The sequence below is a fragment of the Miscanthus floridulus genome, chromosome 18, assembly GCF_019320115.1.
Source record: "Miscanthus floridulus cultivar M001 chromosome 18, ASM1932011v1, whole genome shotgun sequence".
NCBI classification, from domain to species: domain Eukaryota; kingdom Viridiplantae; phylum Streptophyta; class Magnoliopsida; order Poales; family Poaceae; genus Miscanthus; species Miscanthus floridulus.
In genome coordinates, this window is record NC_089597.1 from 81,183,152 (window position 1) to 81,206,658 (window position 23,507).

General features: G+C 49.7%; 1 protein-coding gene across 1 annotated transcript; it reads left to right on the plus strand.

Moving 5' to 3' along the window:
* The first annotated feature begins 11,028 nt into the window (after positions 1-11,028).
* LOC136521321 (amino acid permease 8-like) lies at positions 11,029-22,670 on the plus strand. The gene is made up of 6 exons (XM_066515036.1): positions 11,029-11,271; positions 20,595-20,828; positions 20,925-21,018; positions 21,124-21,341; positions 21,458-21,597; positions 21,693-22,670. Exons 1-6 carry the CDS (start codon positions 11,136-11,138, stop codon positions 22,335-22,337), a joined length of 1,467 nt encoding a protein of 488 aa, XP_066371133.1. The 5' UTR covers positions 11,029-11,135; the 3' UTR covers positions 22,338-22,670.
* Positions 22,671-23,507: the final 837 nt, after the last annotated feature.

A 23,507-nucleotide genomic window follows, 5' to 3' on the forward strand; every position in this document is an offset into this window, starting at 1 on the left:
AATCCTAAGGAAACTCATTTGATTGCCATTAAAAGAATCCATAGGTATCTTAAGCACCACACCAAACATTGGCCTTTGGTATCCCAAAGGAGCTATATTTGAATTAGATGGCTATTCCAATTCGGACTATGCCGGTTGCAAAGTGGATAGAAAAAAACACATCCGGAGGGTGCCATTTGCTTGGTAGATTCACTTGTGTCTTGGTCCTCCAAGAAACAAATAGCGTGGCTTTGTCCACCGCCGAAGCAGAATACATTACCGCGGGTGCTTGTTGTGCACAAATTCTTTTATAAAACAAACTTTGCTAGACTATGCTGTAGTTCTAGAAAAAGTACTTCTTTTGTGCGACAATGAAAGTGCGGTAAAACTTGTAAATAATCCGGTTCAACACTCTGCGCCAAGCACATAGATATCCGCCATCACTTTCTTAGAGATCATGTTGCAAAGAATGATATTTCATTAGAAGGTGTAATGACCGAGGATCAATTGGCGGATATCTTCACTAAACCGCTAGATGAGGCAACTTTTTGTCGATTGCGGAATGAGCTCAATATTCTTGATTTTAGTAACTTCACTAAAAAATGAGCTTGTGTTGTCCCTTGCATTGCATTGTAATATACAACATGTTTACTTTTTATGAAAATGCATATAGGGCTTGTCTAACATGGTTAAGATAACCGCCAAAAAGCGTGTGAAGAAGCTTAACCTTGGATCAAACTTGACAAGCAACTAGATTTACTTTCAAGTATTGCATTGCATATGCATGAATGTTGCTTCGTTGTTTATCTTAAATTGCCCTCTTATTGCTTACTTTCTTAAAAAAGAATTATAGCCTAAGGCAAAATATTTTGAAAATTTTGAGGGTTTGAGAGAGGTCACTCACATCAGTCCCAATTGGTGCTTATCTGGATCTTATTGAAGTTGGGACTTGATTGGGAACAGGAAGCATGAAGGACTTTGAAGATTTGCTAGAAAAAGAGTGACCGGACGTTGCACCGGACTCTGATGTCCAGTGTCCAGTCAGTTCACAGGAGGTGAACTACTGCGGAGAAGGAGTGACCGGACGCTGAAACTGTGCTTTCCCAGCATCCAGTCAGATGGCGATCCAGCGTCCGATCGATCAAAGACGAAGGAGACTGCTTGCACTAGACTCTGGCTGCGTTCGATCGAGGTTCACCGGACGTGTCCGATCATGATTCCAGGGGTTTTGGACCGGTCTGGAATCGACCGGACGCTGGCTGGAAACGTCTGATCGCTGCCACCGGAGCGTCCGGTCAGTAGAAAACATACGGGATCCGGTTTATTCTCTATTTCCTTATCTATCTTGTCGGGGGCCACCATAAATCGCGCTGCGCCCCTTTCGCCCGGACCCTAGCCATTGAATTCACGTCAGCACCGCCTCTCGCACTGTCATGCTGCACCACTATCTGCCCGTAGTCGTGCCTGCGTGCCAGCACGCCGCACCACTCCCTCTTGAGCTCGTGCACCGCCGTACGCCACCGCGCCGCGCCGCCGCAGCGTGCTCGCGCACCACCGTGCCGCACCTCGCCGTCTCGAGCCCACACGTCGCCGTCTGCTCCGCGCTGCTAGCCCATGCTGCTCCGCACACCGCCGAGCTCCCACAGCAGCAGCGTCGCCTCACTAGCACTACCCCCATGCACCAGCACCGACGCCGTGCTTTCTGCTCCCGTGCCCTAGCTCCAGTGTCGCCGCCCGTGCTCATGCCCTCATTGCATTGCTCGTTCAGTTGCTGACCCGGTGGTTCCCCAATTCGTTCCTCTTCTTGTCGATTCGCCTGTTCGTAAGGTAGCAAGCCCTCATTTCCAAATTCGTATCCATTACTTGCTTTCTTAGGGTTTTGTATCTCTAGATATATTGTATTTATTTATATATCCTATCTATTCCATCGTGCAGCGAGTCGATGCCATTGTGGTCCCATTGGCAGTTGTAAGTTAACTTGGGGCCAAGCTCGTGAGTACGGATCGAGGCCAAGCCTTGGAAGTGACAGTTGATAGTTGATCCTTGTCAGCAGCAGTTGTTCTTCTCAGCTTCGTCATATGGCTCATGTCAAGAATGTCAGAGGTGGTCCCAGCGATGAGGATCCAAGGCCCCCGCCTCGCCAGCCTACAGATGCAAAAGGCAAGACGACGAAGAAGCTAGCAACTAGGAAGCGCAAGTACCCTGATGCAGATACGACGAGAGCAGCCGTAGTTGCTGAGGCCGCCGAGCGTGTGGAGAGAAGAGGTGCTCAAAGTGGTGTTGTTATTGCAGATCAGCTTTCTCCATCTACGAGGGCTGCACTTGAGCAGGTTGAGCGCCGTCATGGTGGTCCAGCTAGGACTCTCGTGGTTGGAGGATGACATGTTGCTATTGATGAGAGTCAGTCTCAGGGGGAGCCTCAGCAGCAGCCGCACCCAGTAGAGTAGACTCAGGAGGGAGAGCAGGCCGAGGAGACAGAGTAGGCACCTCAGCCACAGCTTTGCCGCTCTGGTCGTACCCGTGCTCTAGTCGCACCGAGGTCAGAGACACAGTGGAGGGGTTCATGTCCACCACCTTGACCATAGGGTCCGCCTCCAGTGACTCACTTGGATTTGAGGGCCGCCACGGCCAAGCAGGTTCAACAGCTTAGATTTGTGGACTTTGAGTAGTGGTTTCCACCGAGGTGGGATGAGCGTGCTTCAGAGGGTTTCTACACACCTCTGCAGGAAGATTTTTATAATACATATCTTAATAGTGGGGCAGTATTCAGATCTCAGAGGGTGTGCAACATTGAGACCATTATAGCAGTAGCTGGAGAGCATATTCGCCCTTACCTATCTTACCTACCAGGGCTGACAGATTTACTTGGATGGACAAGCTTATATGTTCCATCTTGGGTCCGTCAGTTCTATGCTACACTTTGGATTGGCCCGCAGCACAGATTCATTCACTTTGCTTTCAGAGGCAGAGATTACAGACTGATGAGCACTAGGATCAGAGAGATACTCAGACTTCAGGAGCAGCCCATCCGGCTACATGAGGTTTGCTATGGATAGACAGCGCCTCCCAGACACCCTCACGGCGGTCTTGTGCCCCCTACAGATCTAGTCCGCCATTGCTTTACAGAGCCATTCGGTGAGGGGTCAAGTAGGACACTCAGTGATCTCACTCCTACAGCTAGAGTGCTGGATGCTATTATGACGAGGACACTGCTTTTGAGGATGGGGTATCACGAGGGCTTAACTCGCATATAGTTATGGTTACTAAACTCTCTGATGTAGCAAATAGTGTTTGACATTTGGGATCTCCTTCTATCAGAGATAAATGATACTATTGTAGAGGGGTTCAGGGGTCATAGGCAGCTGTCATATGCTCACTGAATTACATTCTTGATCCACAGGGCAGTTACTATGAGGCCACCAAAGATGCTGGCAGAGTATAGTGGTGCTACTACAGAATTCCCTGCATACAACATGACTCAGATGATCCATCATAGTGCAGTGAGGACACCCAGCTAGCCAAGCCGATGTCCAGAGGTGCTAGAGACTGTAGCTCGGTAGGATGAGACCATCAGGGGCATATCAGCTATAGAGGAGGAGGAGCTTGATGCTCAGCAGGAGGGGATTGTCGTGATCGACCCTAGTGACAGCTCAGATGATGACTACCAGCCTATTCCTTAGATGCCTCCACGACGACATGGCCATGAGGCCGGTAGCTCTAGTTCAGCTCCACCTGCACCGTAGATAGACCCCGCTCTACTTGTCATACTTGAGCGGATGAGGTAGGATCAGGCTCGCTAGGCTCAGGAGATAGCTGCCACTTTTGCATAGTTTCAGACTAGGCAGGATGAGTTCTAGCGACAGCAGCAGGCTATACAGCAGCAGCAGTAGGCCATGCATTAGCAATAGCTTCTCATGCAGCAACAGTTACTGGAGTTTATGTAGCATGTTGTGGCATCTATTGGGGCTCCACCGCCACAGCCTTCACCCTAGCTTGGTCAGCCTGCCACCACTTCTATGACTCTAGCATTATAGCCTAGTGGGCTTCAGAGTCAGGGATAGCCACCAGCACAGTTTGCTTCACCTATAGAGTAGGTGTTCCAGTGGTTTGCCTCACTAGTGCTAGCCTCGCAGTTCACACCTTTTTAGATGGGCTTCACACCGGCTCAGACTTCTTCGCTGCTAGTGCTAGATACCTCAGTCTCTAGGAGCCTTGGAGCGACTTTCAGTGAGTTGACAGGGCATCCTACTCCGCCATATTTACATGTCCCAGGTCCTTCTATAGTTGCACCTATTACCGGGACTATAGAGACGCTTCCTTCTTCTGTTGCATCATCAGAGCCGCCTGTTTCAGTGATACCTGCACAGTCTACGGCCGCTCCAGTCCCTGATCCGGCCCAGACCGCTTCAGCATCACTTCCAGCTACACAGGGTCAGACAGCTCAGAGCTTAGGGTCGGATGATGATGGCACACAGTTCTAGCTCGCTCCTCGTACCTTAGCGCCCGACTCGTCCGCTGCAGCCCCGCCGACCGACCCTTAGGTTTTGATGTTTGACGCCAAAGGGGAAGAGGGATCGAGTATGTTAGACTAAGGGGGAGCGACTTAGGGGGAGCTTAGTATTCTATTATATTTGGTTTTTATGTGTGATACACTATTATGCATTCGTGTGTGTTTACTTTCATGCATCAAACTATATTTATGTGATAGTGATATCTACGTGATCGTGATATTTGACATGTGTGCTCTCTACTTTGAATCTTTTATATGTCATATCACTAATGTTATGCTCATTTGCTTTGCTTCCGTGTTTTACTCCAATGCAAATGAGCTTTATTACTTGTACTCATGCTTATCTCATATCGTTTGAGTACATCATGTTGGCTTGGGTCATAGAAGCTTGCCTAACTCCTTTGTTCTTATTGTCAAAAACTTATACGAACCAAGCATGTTAAAAACCTCAACTCTTTCATATACTCGAGGTGGTATTGTCATCAATCACCAAAAAGGGGGAGATTGAAAGCATCTAGGCCCCTAGTTGAGTTTCGATGATTAATGACAATACGTGATTACTATGACTAACGTGTGTTTTGCAGAGGCAATTAAGTTAGGTCATAGTAATGGAGATCGATTGGGCTATCATTATGGTCATGACCCTACGATGGAAATCATTTCGGTTTTCAAAGGATGAACGACAAGGTTAAGGATGGACTAGTTCTAAGTGTCGATTAGAGTGGAAGAGACACTTAGAGCAGTTTAGAACTTTGTTTTTCCTTTGACCGTACTATTAAGGGGGGTATGGATGGGTAGCTTGACCTAGGTGAGTCTAGTGAGTTGGGTGTGGTGCACACTTGCTAAATCTAGCACTAGGTAGCTCCTAAGAAGCCCTTAGATTCATTGGAGCAATCTTCATTCACATATGATCAAGAGTTGGAAGTGAATGGAGGGTCAAATACTGACCGGACGCTGGCTCCGGGGTGACCAGACGCTGGCGCAGAGTCTGGTCAGTTCATTTGATCAAGGTGAAATCATTTGGTGCGACCGAACGCTGAGAGGTGAAGTGACCGGATGTTGAGTCCCAGCGTCCGGTCGACTCCAGTAAGGTTCTAGAGAGGGAAAATCATGACCGGGCGTGTCCGGTCACATCTTAAACACTGGAGTTTGGGGAGAACTGACCGGAGCATCCGGTCAACATGACTGGAGCATCCGGTCACCCCGCAGAGGCACATAACGGTTCGTTTTTTCAGCCATGGTTATAAATACTTCCTCCATTCGTGTGTGGGGGTACTTTTACTCATTCTAGCAGCTGAGAAACACCTTTGAGAGTGCCAAGAAGAGCAAGGTTCTAGTGAGGTGATTGAGATTTGAGAATCCCAAAGAAAGCCCTAATTAATGAAAGCAAGAGTAGCAAAGTGTGCATCCACCCTTCTCATTAGGCTTATCGTGGTCAAGTGAAAGTTCATGCTTGTTACTTTTGATGATCGCCATCACCTAGATGGCTTGGTGGTGATTGGGAGCTTGGTGATCATCCGACGGAGCTTGTGGATGACCCAACTTAAGTTGTGAGCGGTTGTGGGTGATTCACCGTGACGGAGTGTCAAAGAATCAACCCGTAGAGAGCACTTGATCCTTGCGCGGATCAAGGGGGAGCTACACCCTTGCGCGGGTGCTCCAACGAGGACTAGTGGGGAGTGGCGACTCTCCGATACCTCGGCAAAACATCGTCGTGTTCCTCCTTCTCTCTTTACTTTGAGCATTTACTTTAACCAATTCAATTCTTGTCTTTTACATTGATAGAATTGCCATGCTAGAGTAGGATTGGAACATAGGTTGCTAAACTTTTGTGCGGTAGATCAATAGAAACACTTTCTAGGCACAAGGGGTTAATTGGGCTAACCATAGGACTTAATTATTGCAAAAGAAATTTAGAATTAGCCCAATTCACCCCCTTTTGGGCATCTTGATCCTTTCAAATGACATGTCAGATTTTTGAAATTTGCCCTCATGATACTTGCAAAGTATAGTTTTAACTCAAGTGCAAGCTACTAGACAAACTAAGTTACTCGCTCCGTCTCAAAATAGATGACACTTTAGCTATGAATCTACAATCTAGACAGTTGTCATCTATTTTGGGACAGAGGGAGTACATCCTAATATAACTCACTGCACTTGCAGTTGAATGACATGTCTTGTGGTCTTAAAAAAAGAATGGCCTAACACAAATGTTCCCTGCTTGTGCCTTCCATTTGCAGTCTGAAAGACAATAGTTTCAGAGATCAAATATTGATGAGTGGTGACTAGTGCCTTAGTGATATTCGAGATGGCTGATACAGAGTAGTTAAAGAAAATGATGTACTACCATTGAATAGTTGTAGACCATCAGCAATATAGGAATCATCAATTGTCAGGCTATTTTTTAGTTAGTTGAATCACCATGTTAAATCTGGGTGGCAAAATATTTGTGTTTGACCGACTGCTCCCATCGTTCTTTCCAAAATTGTTGTTCTATTGGTTTGGTATCTGACGCATCTAGAAAGGACACCAAATAAAGAATTGGATAGGCCATATCCGAACGAACTAAGTCCTTGCCATATCCAAATATGAGAATTCCAAATCCAGCTCAAATACATTTGTCATTTCCAACTCTTGAGAAAAAAAGTAGGTTTTGAAATACAAACCAATAAAAAAATGGCTTCAAATTTTAGTACAGTTACAATATAAACTACAAACTGCAATGGAAAGCATTCAGATTTTTTATTCACATAGTAAGATACTTGTGCTAAACGAGCAGAACATTGAAGTCAAACAACCGATCACACTGAAAAATTAAGTCCAGCGTAGCAAATAAACAAAGCCTAAGTAAAACTTGAATGTAGCATGGCATTCTCCATATAAAAGCAGACCACCTTGTGTGAAGAATTACCTGCTTCTAGCATAGTAGAATTAACTAATCTTCATCACTCTCGCTAAAGTTCCCAGCCATGTATCCATTGCCATCAGAAGACGAGCTGAAGCTCCAACATGGACATATGTTCTTTGTAGATGGTTGTGATGGGAGAAATGAATCTTGAAATGTTCCTGTATTTTGAAATGGCACCTAACAATGCAGCCCTAAGATGCCCGTATTTGGTCAGGGAGTTGTTGATCAGCACAGCAGCAGGCAGTTCCGCTTGCATCGAAGGATGACATAAAATAGGTCCCCTCCATTGCCATCAATCTGCCGACATGGCAAAAATAAAACCAATAAATAAATATATGTGCCCGGATAATGCCACGGAGAAATAATGAAGTGACCTATAGCAGTGGAAAAGTCAGAAAATGATTCTGCCCTACTCCTATGCTACAACTACCAGTTTTCAATTTCATGACACTGACATATGAACCTACAATTTAGATTCAGAAATATATAAGCTGGGTACCCTTGATCCATAATTAAGTGTCCAACCTTATTTTGTATCTCAACCCCCAAAACATAGCGTCGGATGCGTAATGTTTCATTAGTTAGTGATTCTCTGATTCGCATGGTCGAACATTCAAATACACTATTCTGCAATTCCACCAGCACCGATGTAAAAAAGAACACACATAACTGACCAACCGATTGCACTGAATGCCTAGGTGAAGACTGGCAAGGAAAATAGGCGAGCTGAGAGCAAGAACGCATCACCTTGTCGCAACAATGTCCTCCTCAAGAGACCGCTCGTGAACCTTGCTGGTGGCCGGCCGACCGGCGCTGGTTCGTCTCGCTGAAGAAGAGAAGGATGCAGGCACGCATGACCAAGGTGGGGGGCGGGGGATTGGGAGGGGGCCATCACTCCACCGCAACGACAGCCGCTAGTCGCGCGCGGAGGCTCAGGCTCCGCGGCTTCCGCAACATCTCGATCAGCGATTCTGCCTGGGCAATCGAAAACAGAAGCACAATTAGTCTGCGATTCGTATAGGATTAAGCTGAGATGGGCGACTTGATTGGATATTTTTGTTGAACGTGGGGAATATGACACGGTGTGTACCTTGGTTTTGAGCCTGGTGTTGTGCGACGTAGGCGGGATGCGCGGCGCGGCCTTGGCGTCGGCGAGGCCGGCGTGGAGGGAGGCGGCCTCGTCCCCGGCGGCGTGGACCTGGAGGCGACACTCGGCATCCATCCAAGCGGCGCGGTGGCCCGCGAAGATCTCGGAGGCGCGGGCGTTGGCACGGGCGTCCTGGATCGGCGTCGGCGAGGTGCGTGTGGAGGGAGCCGGCCTCGTCACCGGTGTATCTCTTAGCAACTGCATCAACGCACGGGCACGAAGAAAGTTGCGATCGGACGCGGGAGCCGGGCGGGCGCATGCGGCGGCAGCACGGTGAGGGTGGACGGGATAGAGCGAGGGGTGCATGATCGCACCAAAAGGATGCCACATGCGGAAGATGTCGTGGGATCGCACGGGGAGAGGCAGACCCAAAATAAATGTCGCACTAAAAAATATCTACGTTTTATTCTTTTTAGTTGTATAGGAGATGGTAGGCCGGCGTTAATGATCGAAAGGTGTTAATGATGGAACCAGGCCTGCTCCGAGACGCCCGAGAACGGGACACACAAGACTACGGATAATAAAATGACAGGAATTTGTTAGGGACCCATGGGCCGGACAGGCATAGGACTGGCTTAGAAAGAGAGAGAAAAAGGCAGTAAAATAATTGAGGGAAAATGAGAGGAAAATTTGAAAATATGAGGATATTATAGGCATTTATTTAACCAAATGCTTATCTAAATTAGCTTCTTCATCCGAAGACAAAGAAAAACTACAACAGTGAAGTAGGGTTGTACCAAATACGTCCTTAATAAGTTGGCCTCCCCCCAGTCTCTGCCACCAATCCAACTGCCGCATCACGGCGGCCTGTTCGTTTTTCTTATAATTCATAGTTTTCAGCTTGTTTTTTTTAGCTGAAACATTTTTTTTTCACAACAAATTAGCCAGAACAATGTTTCAGCTTGCTTTTTCAGCAAAGCGAACGGGGCCTATGAGCCTATGATCATGCCATGGGTGACACCCAACGAGCTAGGCAGTATGGATTTTTTTTATTATTTTTAACACTTTTTGTAAACTAATTTTAAATCTAACATTGTTTTTTTTAAAACTAACACTTTTGGCCGCGCCTATTTCCCTGCCGCGGCGAAACGCCTATGCCGCGTCATGTATGGTGGCGCAACGAGAGGGTTGACGTGGCGACGACTAGGGCGCTGACCGGTGACGTGGCCACGTCAACCCTCTCGCCGCGCCACCATGCATGGCGCGGCACAGGCGTTTCGCCACGACAGAGAAATAGACACGGCCAAAAGTGTTAGTTTTGAAAAAAAAATTTAAACAATGTTAGATTTAAAATTAGTTTACAAAAAATATTAAAAATAAAATAAAAAATCACAGCATGCAGCACCATCATAAGCCTGGGGCCGCGAACGAACCCTAGGGGAGGTTGTACTGCCGCGAGGGCGAGTCAACCAGCTACTTCTACCTGTTGAGCGGTTGTGCATTCTAGCGGATTGGCATATAGCCTTAAGCGACATATTATAGGTGATAAAGATCATGAAACACGTAAATATTAAAAGAATAGCAAATTTATTAGACTTTATGTTTGTCACAAGCTAAGCATCGTCATAGGCTTATATAGAAATTTATACGCCGTGCACCGTACGGGCATATTTCTAGTATAATAAAATATATACATATCAATGTTTAAGGGATATGAACACTTTATTATTACTCACTAAATTTTCTTTAAAAAATTTATAGGTTATTAGTCCATTTTTCTTCTGATGTATTTTGAATTGTATCATGGAAGAACAATATTTATTCTCTAAATTTAAGGTGTCATATCAAAACATCCTCTGTGTTCATACATGTTTCGCTATAGTTTGTGCTACCGTAATACCTTTTGGTACTCTTGGTTTATCTTCGGCTAGAGTTTGCCTCACCTAATTTTTTTTCTTGGATCTGCCGCTAATTATGGTCTCGTTCGCTTCGCTGAAAAAAAGCCGAAACACTATTTTAGCTGATTTGTTGCGAGAGAAAAACATTGTTCCCGCTAAAAAAACAAACTGAAAAGTACGGATTATAAGACAAGCGAACATGACCTTATAACCCCATCAGATCTAAAGATTCTATGGCCGGCCTGTTTCAATCCAGACGGAGATCACATGAAAAATCCACAATCCAAATTAACTTATACAGTGCATTCAACAAAGTGGTATTTTTTGGCGGCTCTATCCAGTAGCAGTACACATTTACTAATTCTAGCCATAGTTTGACCCCCACGCCACGCACGTTGACCGCATGGCAGTTGGCAGGGGCCCACAGCCGAGACCCCAGAGAGAGTGTGCTTCCGAGTCCCGGCCGCGGGCCAGGCACGCGTTTTAACAGCTTTTTTTTTCCCCTTTCAAATCTGGCTCGAACTCGACTGTACCCTGGGCCCTACAGGCAGCGGCCCTGTGCTGCGTCGGACGCCCTTAATCGCGTCACTACTCTACTCCCGCGTGTATAAAATCTGGCGCGGCCCTTTGGTTCTCCGCGCGGCGCCCTCTCTACTCGAACGGGTTTCTTTCTTTCTTCGATTCGAGTTAGCAACAACAAAAATCCCCCACCCGCCCCAGCGCACGGCACGCCCGTCCCAGGCGGCCGCGGAGATGACCCAGGACCTGGAGATGGCGGCGCGCCACGGCCCCGGCTTCGGCGCCGACGGGGCGCACTACTACCCTCAGCCGCCGCGGAACGGCGCCGGCGGCGAGGAGCTCGACGACGACGGCAGGAAGAAGCGCACCGGTAAGTGATCGAACTGCCACCGATGTCTAGCCCCGCCGGCCGCCGCCGTCTCTTCTGTTTGTAGACGTGCCTCTCCTTTTTTTTCCCTGCCTTTCCTGGAAATTATAAAAAGAAACTTGGGGGGCAGTCCGGCGTCCATACGGCGGACTGTACGCCTCACCATACTCGAAGTAAACCGTTGTTCTTATTGTTTGCACTGCGCGAATTTAGGCAGGTATTCAAATCCTTCAGAACACCATTATAACTCTGAAGAATGTTCTCGGGTAGATACGTCTAGGCAATTTGCTTTGCTCTCTCTTTCGATGAAGTACCGTGAGTGCGAGGAGGGCCACTCTGAAGAATCATCCCTTTCCTTTCTCTTTGATTAGCAATCTCTCTTGCCTTGTTAGCACAACACACCAACCTCAACTACGACCAAATTTAACACGGGTGGTGTAGTATCATGCATCTGCCTTGGTAATCATACTAGCCATAAAGCCCATAATCATAGTAATAAGTAGTAATGGCTTAAAACTTCGGTGGCATCGACGGAAGCAGAATCAGCAGCACCTGAAGCTTGTGGATGAGGCGTACGCCATACGCGCTATTCGGCAGGTCTTGTATCCGTCCGTGACATCATGACGTGCACCGCCCAACCAGTTGGGGACGGCAGCTGTTGCATCGTTGCCTGATTAGCCCGATCGTGTCTGTCTTATTGCGCACCCGGAAGCCAGGAGGAAGACGCGCCTGTGGCTGTGGCGGCGACCGGCGGGCATGGGATGGATCGTCGCGCGCTGGTCCAGCGCAGACCCAGGTCAAATGCCACGGGCCAGATACAGGGCTGGGGCCATGCAGATACAGCGGTCGCCTTCTCATAATTGTAATGGCAGTGCTACTGCTACTTGTGGCTGCTGCTGCAGCTGCAGCTTTGAAACCAATTATAAGTTGATCACTTATTGGTATATAATATATATCTCTAGTCTTAGAGAAACTGGATTATCTGTCTATCTCTGCCAAAAAAAAAACCCTTAGCATTCTAGAATATTTATCTATTTGTTAGACCGTCTACTATAGAAAACATTGATTATATATTTAATGCATAATTGAATCAGTTAGTTACACATGTAGCTATATTAAGAGCCTGCCCTATCCATGTGGATTTAATTAATTAATCAATATTTTCGTGGTATTACATTAGACTGGATATATAAGTCAAAATCAAAGGTAATTGTGCTTAAAAGCGAATTGGCCTACGTACACGTTTCAGCTGCGTCCTTGTGTACTAATGTGAACATGGAACTACACGCACGCGACTTTCTGATTGTTTTCTCACTTTATAGATTCCTTCTTCACGTGTTGGGAAAAAAAGTTACCGCGCGTTTTGACACGCAATCAGCCTGCATTTCTATGCCACGGTCCCTAATTTTCAACTAAAAATATACCTGACTGAAAGTTCCATTTTGGCTGATCTTCCTGGTGGTTCTCTTTGAGCAGAATCTGTGTCCTTGACGCAAAACCAAACTAAACATTTCAGTGACATAAGTCTTGGTTTCTTCTCTCTCTCTCTCTCTCTCTTTTCACTCATTGTACTTTTTTATTTTTTGCTTCACATGGAAAACAAAAGAAATATACTGCTAGAATATTTTGGGTCAGCACTCAGCAGAGTTTATTGAGTGCACAATATGTGCTTTGACAATATGGCCGCACCTTTTTTACGGGAGCTACCCGGTGAGGAGATATCATATCCAGGCAAGAGTCTGTCGACGGAGGCGACGAGCATACCAATGCGAGAATACATATATGTGCCGTAGGCCTGCCGTCTCTGACTTTTTGGCGCACCACTATAACATCTTTTGCTCTAAGGGCCAGTTTAGATGCCCATTTTTTTTTGGCAAAACGCTACTGTAGCGTTTTTTTTTTTTTGTTGTTATTTAGTAATTAGTGTTCAATCATAGTCTAAGTAGGCTTAAAAGATTCGTCTCGTGGATTTCGTCTAAACTGTGTAATTAGTTTTATTTTTTATTTATATTTAATGCTTCATGCATGCGTTCAAAGATTCGATGTGACGGAGAATCTTGAAAAATTTGGCGTTTTGAGGTGCAACTAAACAGGGCCTAAATCTATTTTGTTTTTTGAACTGAACAGAATACCCTTTTTTCCCCTCTGTTTTGGTTAAGCAGTATTGCCCATTTTGTGAAGAAGCATGAGTTCATCTGCTAGACTATTTTTTCATTAGATTATACACTCGATGCATTACTAGGATGACGAGGGGTGAGGATGACGAGTACGTCCCAAAGGAGTGCAGTTCCCGCTTTTTTGAGGAAGTCAATTATCTTTAAGCTTTATGAAATCTATATAAAAGATATTAACATTTATTATACTAAATAAATAATTATAGAGTATATTTTTTATAATAAATAAATCTATTAGTGACATAATGATATTTTTTTATAAAATTAGTTATTTTTTTAGACTGTGAGATGAACATATATATTTTAGGCAGAGGCAGCACATGCTATTGGACGAGATAGGATAACCTTTGTGCGCCGGCAATCTCCGAGCGAGGACATCAGCAATCAGAGATTTTAGTACACCGGACCAACGCAAATCAGGGGGCCTTTGTTGACCAAGGGGTATGCAAGAGAGTGAGAGACCTTTGTGTCGCTGAATTATGCGGCTGTGGGACAGTGGGAGGGTGTGCTAGGAACCTTGGTCCTGCTAGAGAGGGACCGTAGGTTGTATGCGTGGGAGGTTGGAGGACGAGGTCGAAGTGCACGAGGCAGACGGCGTGGCGGCGCCGTGGCTGCAGCGAGGGAGCGGCGGCGGCGGCTGTAGCCCTAGAACCCACATGTGAACAGTAGAGGCGGCTAGGGTTAGGAACTCCTGGCTCCCAGGGAAAGCCAGAAACAATAGATTATTTCTGCTTGATTATAACTGATACATGGTTCTCTTTTTATAGAGATGACTGACTTGACCCCTAAGAAAATATCTTAACCAAATCAATCTAACATATCTCTTTCCTAACAAACCAAACCAATCTAATCTTCATGTGCTACAGTACCGCGTGGCCATAACGTGGCCGGCTCCACTTGCCATAACAGTGGCCTACACCTTGCATAATGGGTGCTGGTCATAACAGGGTGACATTTATCTCCGGGGTTCAGTGATTCCTTTGGACTGTGTCCCTGCTCCTTTGCTGACCGTCCGGGACATGGGTCAATGGCATGTGCACTCGATTTTTGTAGTAGGTAGCAGGTCAAAGTATAGCTTGTTGATCCTCCACCCCCTACTTATAAACTATAAATTGCATAAATGAAATCAAATAGGTCAGAGTGTGACTTAGAGTCTATTTGGATCTGCTCCATTTCTATAAAAATGTGTACCATATTACAAGGTCCAGCGATACGAATTGGGGTAGCTCGAATTTTCAGCCATCCATTTCCACCACTAAGTGTACTTTGGAGTCTACGACACACTAGTTCAAAATTGTGCCTTGTTGGTTCTAAAAGGGAGGGAGTTGTTAGTCCACAGGATCACCGGCTTAGGCGAGTTGACCACTCGCTAGTCTTGTCGAGCACCCGCTAGTGTTGCCGAGCACTCACTGGCTAAGCCGACCACGAACAAGCGTTGTCCGACCACACACACTATGACTAGAGGTTGAAGAAGATGGAGAACAGAGCATACACACACAGTACAGGCACCAGCGTTGGCCGGAGCCCTGTATAGGAGATGGCAAATTTGAACTCTCTTTAGTGAGTTGCAGTGGCAAACTATTTATACAACTCTATTCTATCTAGTCCTAGTACAGCTGCCATGCTGCTACAGTTACTAGATAACACAGCAGGACTGACTTCTACGCATGTCCTTGCATGTGGCTATAGTGCGGCAGGTGAGCCATTCGGCGCTTGCCTCTACAGTGGCTACAGTACCACAGCAGGGGCCCAGTTCGGCGCCGCCTTCCCTTACTGTGTGTTCACACAAGGAAGCAGTAGATTATCTAACAATTCTTTCCCTAATCCTATTGCTATCCCTTGTACCCCCTTCATGCCGATCATCTCCTTCAGCTCCGTGAGTCGAAGACGTCCAAGCGGCTTGGTGAGGACGTCCGCGAGTTGCCGACTAGTTTCGACGAAGTCAATGACGATCTACCCTCCATCGACACAGTCCCTGAGGAAGTGGAACTTTACGTCGATGTGTTTGCTCCGGTTGTGCAGAACCGAATTCTTCGCGAGGGCGATGGCGGGCTGGTTGTTCACCATAAGTGCTGGTGGGTGAGCTTCCGCACCGGTCAGCTCGCCCAGCAGCCGGCGCAGCCATACAACTTGGCACGCCGCTGTGGCCGCCGCTACGTACTCTGCCTCGCATGTAGATAGCGCCACCACCATCTGTTTCAGCGACAACCATAAAATTGGAGCCGACCCGAGAAAGACGAGCACGCTAGAGGTGCTCCGTCGTCCGTCGATGTCCTTCGCCATGTCTGCATCACTGAACACAGTGAGCTGCAGCATACTCCTGCCGGTCATGGAAAAAATGATCCCCTTATCCACCATTCCTTTGACGTAGCGCAATAGCCGCTTCACCGCAGCCCAGTGATCCTCTCTGAGATCCTCCATGAAGCGACTGACGTAGTCCACGGCGAACGCAATGTCCGGCCTCGTGTGGACTAGGTAGCGCAGACCGCCGACAATGCTCCGGTAGAGTGTTGCATCCACCTTCACCGCGGTGCTGGCCTTCGTTAGCTTCAGCTGCTCTTCCATCGGAGTCACGCATGGCTTGCACTCAGCCATGCCGCTCCGCTCCAACATCTTCGAGGCATACGCGCTCTGACCGAGCGTGAGTTCCTCCTTCCCTTGTCTCACCTCAATGCCGAGGTAGTAGGAGAGTGTGCTGAGATTGCTCATTCGAAAATGAGCCGCCATCTCATGCTTGAAGCTGTTGATGTCCTCCGTTCGCGCGTCGGTGACGATCAAATCGTCCACATACACGCCACCGATGAGCTCCTCCTTCCCCCATCGCCGCGTGTAGAGCGCGTGCTCGGTTATGCACCGCTGGAACCCAAGCTCGTCCAGCGTGGCGTCAAGCTTGGCGTTCCACGCTCGTGGGGCCTGCCGCAGCCCGTAGAGCGCCTTGCGCAGTCGGAGCACCCTGTGCTCCGCTCCCTTGACGGCGAAACCTTGAGGTTGCCTGACGAAGACCGTCTTCGCCAGCTCGCCGTTGAGGAAGGCCGATTTAACGTCCAAGTGATGGACACGCCAGTCCTTTGCTGCTGCCAAGGCTAGTAGCAAACGGGCAGACTCCATGCGCGCTACTGGTGCAAAGACTTCCTCGAAGTCTATGCCCTAGCGCTGAACAAAGCCTCGGGCGACGAGGCGCGCCTTGTGCTTGACAATGGCGCCGAGCTCATCCCGCTTGACCTTGTACAGCACTTCAGGCTGATCGGACGACATCCTGGAGGTGGATCGACGAGCTGCCATATCTCATTTTCCTCGATCGCCTTCATCTCCTCCAGCATCGTCCGTCGCCAGTTTCGGTCGCGCTCGGCCAACGCGAATGTGGGTGGTTCCTCTGCACTGACGAGCAGCAACTCTTGATCATTGAGCAGCCGACCAGCCAGGCCAGAGGGCCCTGTGCCGCCGATGATGTCGTCTAGCCTGTGGAACCGCACCTCCTCACCTTCGTGGAAGGCATCCACGAACTCAGTGATGTCACTTGGAGGTGAGGCAAACTCAATCAGTGTTGATGGTGTTCCCTGTTCCGCCAGAGTACTTGGCACAGCACCTTGAGTGCTCGGCGCTCTGGTTGCAGTGCTCGGCACTTCTTCTGGATAGCTCGTCACTACTCCTACAATGCTCGGCACCACTGTAGGAGTGCTCAGTCTCAGTCTAGGAGTGGTCAGCACCACTGCAAGACCTCTTGGCTCCGCTACGGGAGTGTTTGACACCCGTCCTGGAGTGGTCGCCACCACTGCAGAACCTTCCGGCACCACTCCTGACGTGCTCGGCATTCCTCCAGGAGTGCTCGGCACTTCTCCCAGAGTGCTCAGCATCCCTCTCGAAGTGCTCGGCACTGCCCCAGGAGTGCTCGGCTCTGCCGCTAGAGTGCTTGGCACCCCTTCTGGAGTGCTCGGCACCCCTTCCGGAGTGCTCGACACCTCTTTCCCAGCGTCTCCACCATCGTGGATGACCAGGTGCTTGACGACGAAGGTGTTGGTGAAGCCACCAGCTTCCCCCGTGCTCGGACTGCTCCAGTCCCAAGCCGCCTTCTAGTCGAACACTACATCGCGCAAGATAAGTACCTTGTCTCCGCGTGGGTCGTAGAGCCGGTACGCCTTGGTACCCTCCACGTAGCCCAGGAGCACCATTGGTGTGCTCCTGTCCTCCAGCTTGGTGAGGATCGGCTTCGTCTTCCTGACGTGGCTGATGCAGCCGAATGTCCAGAGAAAGGACACGCTCGGCTTGCGCTCATACCAAGCCTCGAACAACGTCTTGCCCGTCAGGGTCTTGGTCGGAGCGCAGTTGAGGATGAACACCGCAGTGGTCACCGCTTCACCCTAGAACCTTGTCGACATGCCTTTGGCCTTCATCATGGATCGAGCCATGCCGACCACCGTCTGGTTCCATTGCTCCACCACACCATTCTGCTGTGGTGAGTACGGCGCGGTGTGGTGTGACACCACACTCTGATCCGCGCAGTACACAGTGAATTCCATCGAAGTGAATTCGCCGTCGCGATCAGTCCTCAGCACGCGGAGCTTCTTGCCGCTCTTGGCCTCCGCGAGCATCTTGAACTTCTTGATCGCCGTCGTCGCTTTGTCCTTGCTCGTTAGGAGTTGCAGCCACATATAGCGACTGCAATCATCCACGAGCAGGAGGAAGTACCGCCGACCACCGTTTGTAGCTAGCGTGATCGGCCCGCAGAGGTCGCCGTGGACGAGCTCGAGAGCGTCCTTCACATGATACTTGGCTGTCTTTGGAAATGGTAGCCTCCTCTGCTTCTCGGCCAGGCAGCTGTCACACAGCTCATGTGGGGTAGCCCTCGGACCATCTTCTCCAGTCGACCAAGCGCGTCGAAACTGAGATGTCCGAACCGGGCATGCCACAGCCACGGTTCCTCGGTGTGCCTTGCCGCCAGGCACACCGGTTGCTCTACCTTCAGGTCGAGCAGGTACAACTGGTTCTGCGACCTCTTCACCTTGGCAAGAAGTCGCTGCTCCTGGTTCCTGATCCTAAGGACTCCGTCCTTGATCAGTATCTCGCTACCGCGCTCATCCAGCTGACCAATGCTGATGATGCTGGAATATAGCTGTGGGATGTAATATACATCCGTTAGTGCGTGGTGCTCCCCGTTCTGGCACCTGAAGATGATGGTGCCGCGCCCTTGGATTGCCACCCTTGAGCCGTCACCAAACTTCACCGTACCGGTAACATCGTTGTCGAGTTCGGAGAAGGCTGCCTTGGAGCCCGTCATGTGGTTGCTGGCACTAGAGTCTAGATACCACCGCTGCTCCTGGTCGGCGCCCACACGTCTGAGGTGGACTTGGGCACGTGGTTCGTTGAGGTGGACAGCCTTTAGGGCCGTCCCAGGTCCTTCCACCGTCGTCGCCTCTTCCTTCTCCTCGGCCTCGATGTCGTGTAGTGCACAGAACATCGCCATTAGGATAGTGGCCTCATCATCATCATCAGCTTTGCGCCAGATGAGTCTCAGCCTTCTTCTCCTGCTTGCGATTTGGGCACTCCCGTGCCCAATGGCCCGTCTTCCCGCAGTGCCTGCAGGCGTTGGGGTCGACTTGCTTCTTCTTCTCCGAAGAAGCCTTGCCGTGGCGCTTGCCATCGCCACCGCTGCTGGAGGAGGCTGCCTTCCCAGAGTTCCTCCGAGTAGCCCACTCCTCTTCTGTCAGCAGCAGTTTGCCGCTGTCCTTCGATGCTGTTGCCCGCTCTAGGCGCTCGTCCACCGCCCGCCGACGGCCTGTCACATCCTCAATGGTGAGGATGGACAAGTCCAACATCATCTCTATGGAGAGAGCGATCTGGATGTACTTTGCCGGCACGGAGTGGAGGTACTTGAAGACCGCCTCCTCTTCATCGATGGTGACGCCGTGGCTCTTCAGCTTGCCGATGAGCGTCTGCAGGCGGAGGGAGAAGTCCTGCACCGTTTCATCATCCTTGAACTTGAGGTTGGCGTACTCCTGCTTCAGAAGCTAGGCCGTCGCCTTCTTTGCGTGGTCGGAACCGACGCGCATCGCCGCAATAGCCTCCCATGCCTCCTTAGCAGAGCTCTTTGCCCCCAACGGCTCCCTGTACTCCGCCGGTACAGCAGCGAGGATAGCCTCTAACGCTGACATGTCATCTTCCTCATTGTCGGGTTCCCTTGTTAACAGCATTCCAGAGCCGTCGGGCTCTGAGCTTGACCTTCATGGTCACCGACCATTCTCCATAGTTGGTGCGAGTCAGCGTCGGCCAACTGGTGCCGCTGACTTCCCGCACCGTGTGAACAACGACCTCTAGTCGTGGCTGGGCAGCCACAGCAGTGCCACTGCTGTTGCCCATCTCCGAACCGTTCGTCATCGCCAGCGGTTAGTTCGACGACGGCGCTTGTACGGCTCCGATACCACTTGTTACCCACAGGATCACCAGCTCAGCTGAGTTGACCACTCGCCAGTCTTGCCGAGCACCCGCTAGTATTGCCGAGCACTCACTAGCTAAGCCGACCACGAACAAGCGTTGTCTGACCACACACACTATGGCTAGAGGTTGAAGAAGAGGGAGAATAGAGCATACACACACAGTACAAGCACCAGCGTTGGCCGGAGCCCTGTATAGGAGATGGCAAATCTGAACTCTCTTTAGTGAGTTGCAGTGGCAAACTATTTATACAACTCTATCCTATTTGATCCTAGTACAGCTGTCATGCTGCTACAGTTACTAGATAACACAGCAGGACTGACTTCTGCGCCTGTCCCTGCATGTGGCTACAGTGCGGCAGGTGAGCCGTTCGGCGCCTGCCTGTACAGCGGCTACAGTACCACAGCAGGGGGCCAGTTCGGCGCCATCTTCCCTTGCTGTTTGTTCATACAAGGAAACAGTAGATTATCTAACAGGAGTAACATGATGCTACCTGATTGAAGGTGCATGGATATGATATTAATCAGTAACATGTCTTGTGAAATATTGTTTCTGTGATCAAGTTATTTATATGTCAAATGTGAAGCTTTTCTGTTTCTTTTTATTGGAAGAAATAACCTTATGAGATGATGAACAAAAATTAGCTCTAATATTGTTTTATGATTGTATTGTGTTATATAGGGATGACTGATTGATTTTACAATATCTTGATAATTGTTTCAGGAACGGTATGGACGGCGAGCGCGCACATCATCACAGCCGTCATAGGCTCCGGCGTGCTCTCCCTCGCCTGGTCGACTGCACAGCTGGGCTGGGTCGTGGGGCCGCTCACCCTGATGATCTTTGCCTTCATCACGTACTACACCTCTAGTCTTCTCGCTGACTGCTACCGCAGCGGCAATCAGCTCACCGGCAAGAGGAACTACACCTACACGGATGCTGTCGCCGCATACCTGGGTACTTTTTTGTGCTCCCGTCATCTCATCTCAGATAAACCAACGGCTCGTTTTCTTAATTTCGACAGTGAAGATGATGCATTCGCGTATAATGCAGGTCGATGGCAAGTCTTGTCCTGTGGTGTTTTCCAGTATGTCAACTTGGTTGGAACCGCCGTTGGGTATACAATTACAGCGTCCATCAGTGCAGCGTAAGTAATTCTTGCAATATATAGGCTCATTTAATAGTGATGTTTTGGTAGATTCAATCTCATCGTCGATTGAGAAATCCCTTTTGGCTGAATGATGATGAGCAGGGCCGTGCACAAGGCTAACTGCTTCCACAAGAAGGGCCACGCGGCCGACTGCAGCACCTACGACACCATGTACATGGTCGTATTTGGGATCGTTCAGATCTTCTTCTCTCAGCTCCCTAACTTCAGTGACCTTTCGTGGCTGTCCATCGTCGCCGCCATCATGTCGTTCTCTTACTCGACCATCGCTGTCGGCCTCTCGTTGGCGCGGACCATTTCAGGTGAACTATCTACAAACCTATAAACTTTATGAAGTTCTCACACAACCATTAAGGCCTTCTGATCATTCTCATTCTCTGATGCCACATTGTGTGCCGTAATGTACGTGTTGTCACAGGCCGTACTGGTAAGTCAACTCTGACTGGCACTGAGATCGGAGTCGACGTTGATTCAGCCCAGAAGGTCTGGCTCGCGCTTCAAGCTCTTGGCAACATCGCATTCGCTTACTCCTACTCCATGATTCTCATTGAAATCCAAGTAAGCACAAGCACTGCATACGACGTGTCTGTATGTTCAGAATTTAGCATTATGAAGACCGGTCGTCAGTCACTAACTCTGAACTGAAATTTCAGGACACGGTGAAGTCTCCTCCAGCCGAGAACAAGACGATAAAGAAGGCGACCCTGATGGGCGTGACGACCACCACGGCGTTCTACATGCTTGCTGGCTGCCTTGGGTACTCGGCGTTTGGGAACGCGGTGCCAGGGAACATCCTGACCGGGTTCGGCTTCTACGAGCCCTACTGGCTGATCGACTTTGCCAACGTCTGCATCGTGGTGCACCTGGTGGGCGCGTACCAGGTGTTCTCCCAGCCCATCTTCGCGGCCTTGGAGACGGCCGCCGCCAAGCGCTGGCCTAACGCCAAGTTCGTCACGCGCGAGCACCCCCTCGTGGCCGGCAGGTTCAACGTCAACATGCTCAGGCTGACGTGGAGGACGGCGTTCGTGGTGGTGAGCACGGTGCTCGCCATCGTGATGCCCTTCTTCAACGACATCCTGGGCTTCCTCGGCGCCATTGGGTTCTGGCCGCTCACCGTGTACTACCCAGTGGAGATGTACATCCGGCAGCGGCGGATACAGAAGTACACCACCAGGTGGGTGGCGCTGCAGCTGCTCAGCTTCCTGTGCTTCCTGGTGTCTCTCGCCTCGGCGGTCGCGTCCATCGAGGGAGTCACCGAGTCGCTCAAACACTACGTCCCCTTCAAGACCAAGTCATGATGACTGATGACTGAGCTTCTGCGTGTACAATGCAATGGCCTACCACCTTGCACTGCTCACTCAGGGTCAGAGGTTTAACAGTCGCCTTTGTTGTGCCCTGCGACAGGTTACTAGCACTGGTATGGTATGGTACCATCGCTCAGGGTAGGAGAGAAGTGTTCCGGGGAGAGGTTCAGTCATTATGGATGCATAATGTTATCTCCGGTTGTGTAGAGAGGTTTCGATGGCGTCTTGGATATGTTGTAAAGTGTGCAGAAGCTTGAGCTGATGATGCAGGAATCGAAGTGTTACAAGCCTTGTTCAAACTAAAATGAATTAAAAGGTAATGCAGCCAACGCAAACTGAATTACAGTGTTGGTTTTTCCGTCTTTATGCGGGTCGACCTGCTAATGTGTGTTGAGCAATTATACACTAATAATCTGGTTGCAAACAAATGCCTGTGGTGTAGACATCAAGCTCTGGCCACTCATTGGGCCACGTCGCCCGTTTTTTTTTTCCTGTTCCGTTGGATTTTGATCGGATGTTCATCGTCACACCGTGTAGCTAGCGTTTCCAGAGGATTCGATCTCCTCCAGGTTGCGCGGTCTCCTCGGCACCGGCCTCGTCCCACTGCGAACGGCCTCCGCTGCAAGTGCTGGCTAGTAGCAGCGAGCACGCGTGAATCAGCGCCGCGCTTGGAAGTTGGAACCGCAGAGCATGGCGAGCCAGCGATGAGACTGCCACCATATCTCTCCGTCTGGATCCAGCCGCCTGCTGATGGTTGCCGACCACCCTCCAGCCCTCTTGCTCCATAAAGCCCGCAACTCCAGGTGGGATGGCCATCTCCAGTTCTCCACCACTTCCAGCTTGAACTCCACGGGGAGGACCGCTGACAGAGGCAAGGCAAGGTAGGGACGAAGAGCGCAGGGCGGAGCGTCCACGGGAGTAACACCGAAATCGGCACATTGGAGCAGACGAGCAAGCGGATACAGCTTGGGTGTGGCGTGTCTTGCCTGCCCACGAATAGTTCGACGGAATGCCGCCGACCTGTCGCGTCGGGAATTCGGGACCACGCGGTCGAGGCACGGCCGCTTCGCACGGTTGGACCTTACCGGTGCCGCGCACCAGGACCACACGGTCGTGGTGACGCCCGCTTCCCCATGTCGAGCTTCGCCGTACATAGCAGTGGCG

Bases quoted from the DNA above. Each gene is read 5' to 3' on its own strand.
- LOC136521321 (XM_066515036.1), top strand. From the start codon at position 11,136: ATGACCCAGGACCTGGAGATGGCGGCGCGCCACGGCCCCGGCTTCGGC. The intron at 21,019-21,123 runs GTAAGTAATTCT...GATGATGAGCAG, and splicing joins ACAGCGTCCATCAGTGCAGC to GGCCGTGCACAAGGCTAACT. The intron at 21,342-21,457 runs GTGAACTATCTA...GTGTTGTCACAG, and splicing joins GTTGGCGCGGACCATTTCAG to GCCGTACTGGTAAGTCAACT.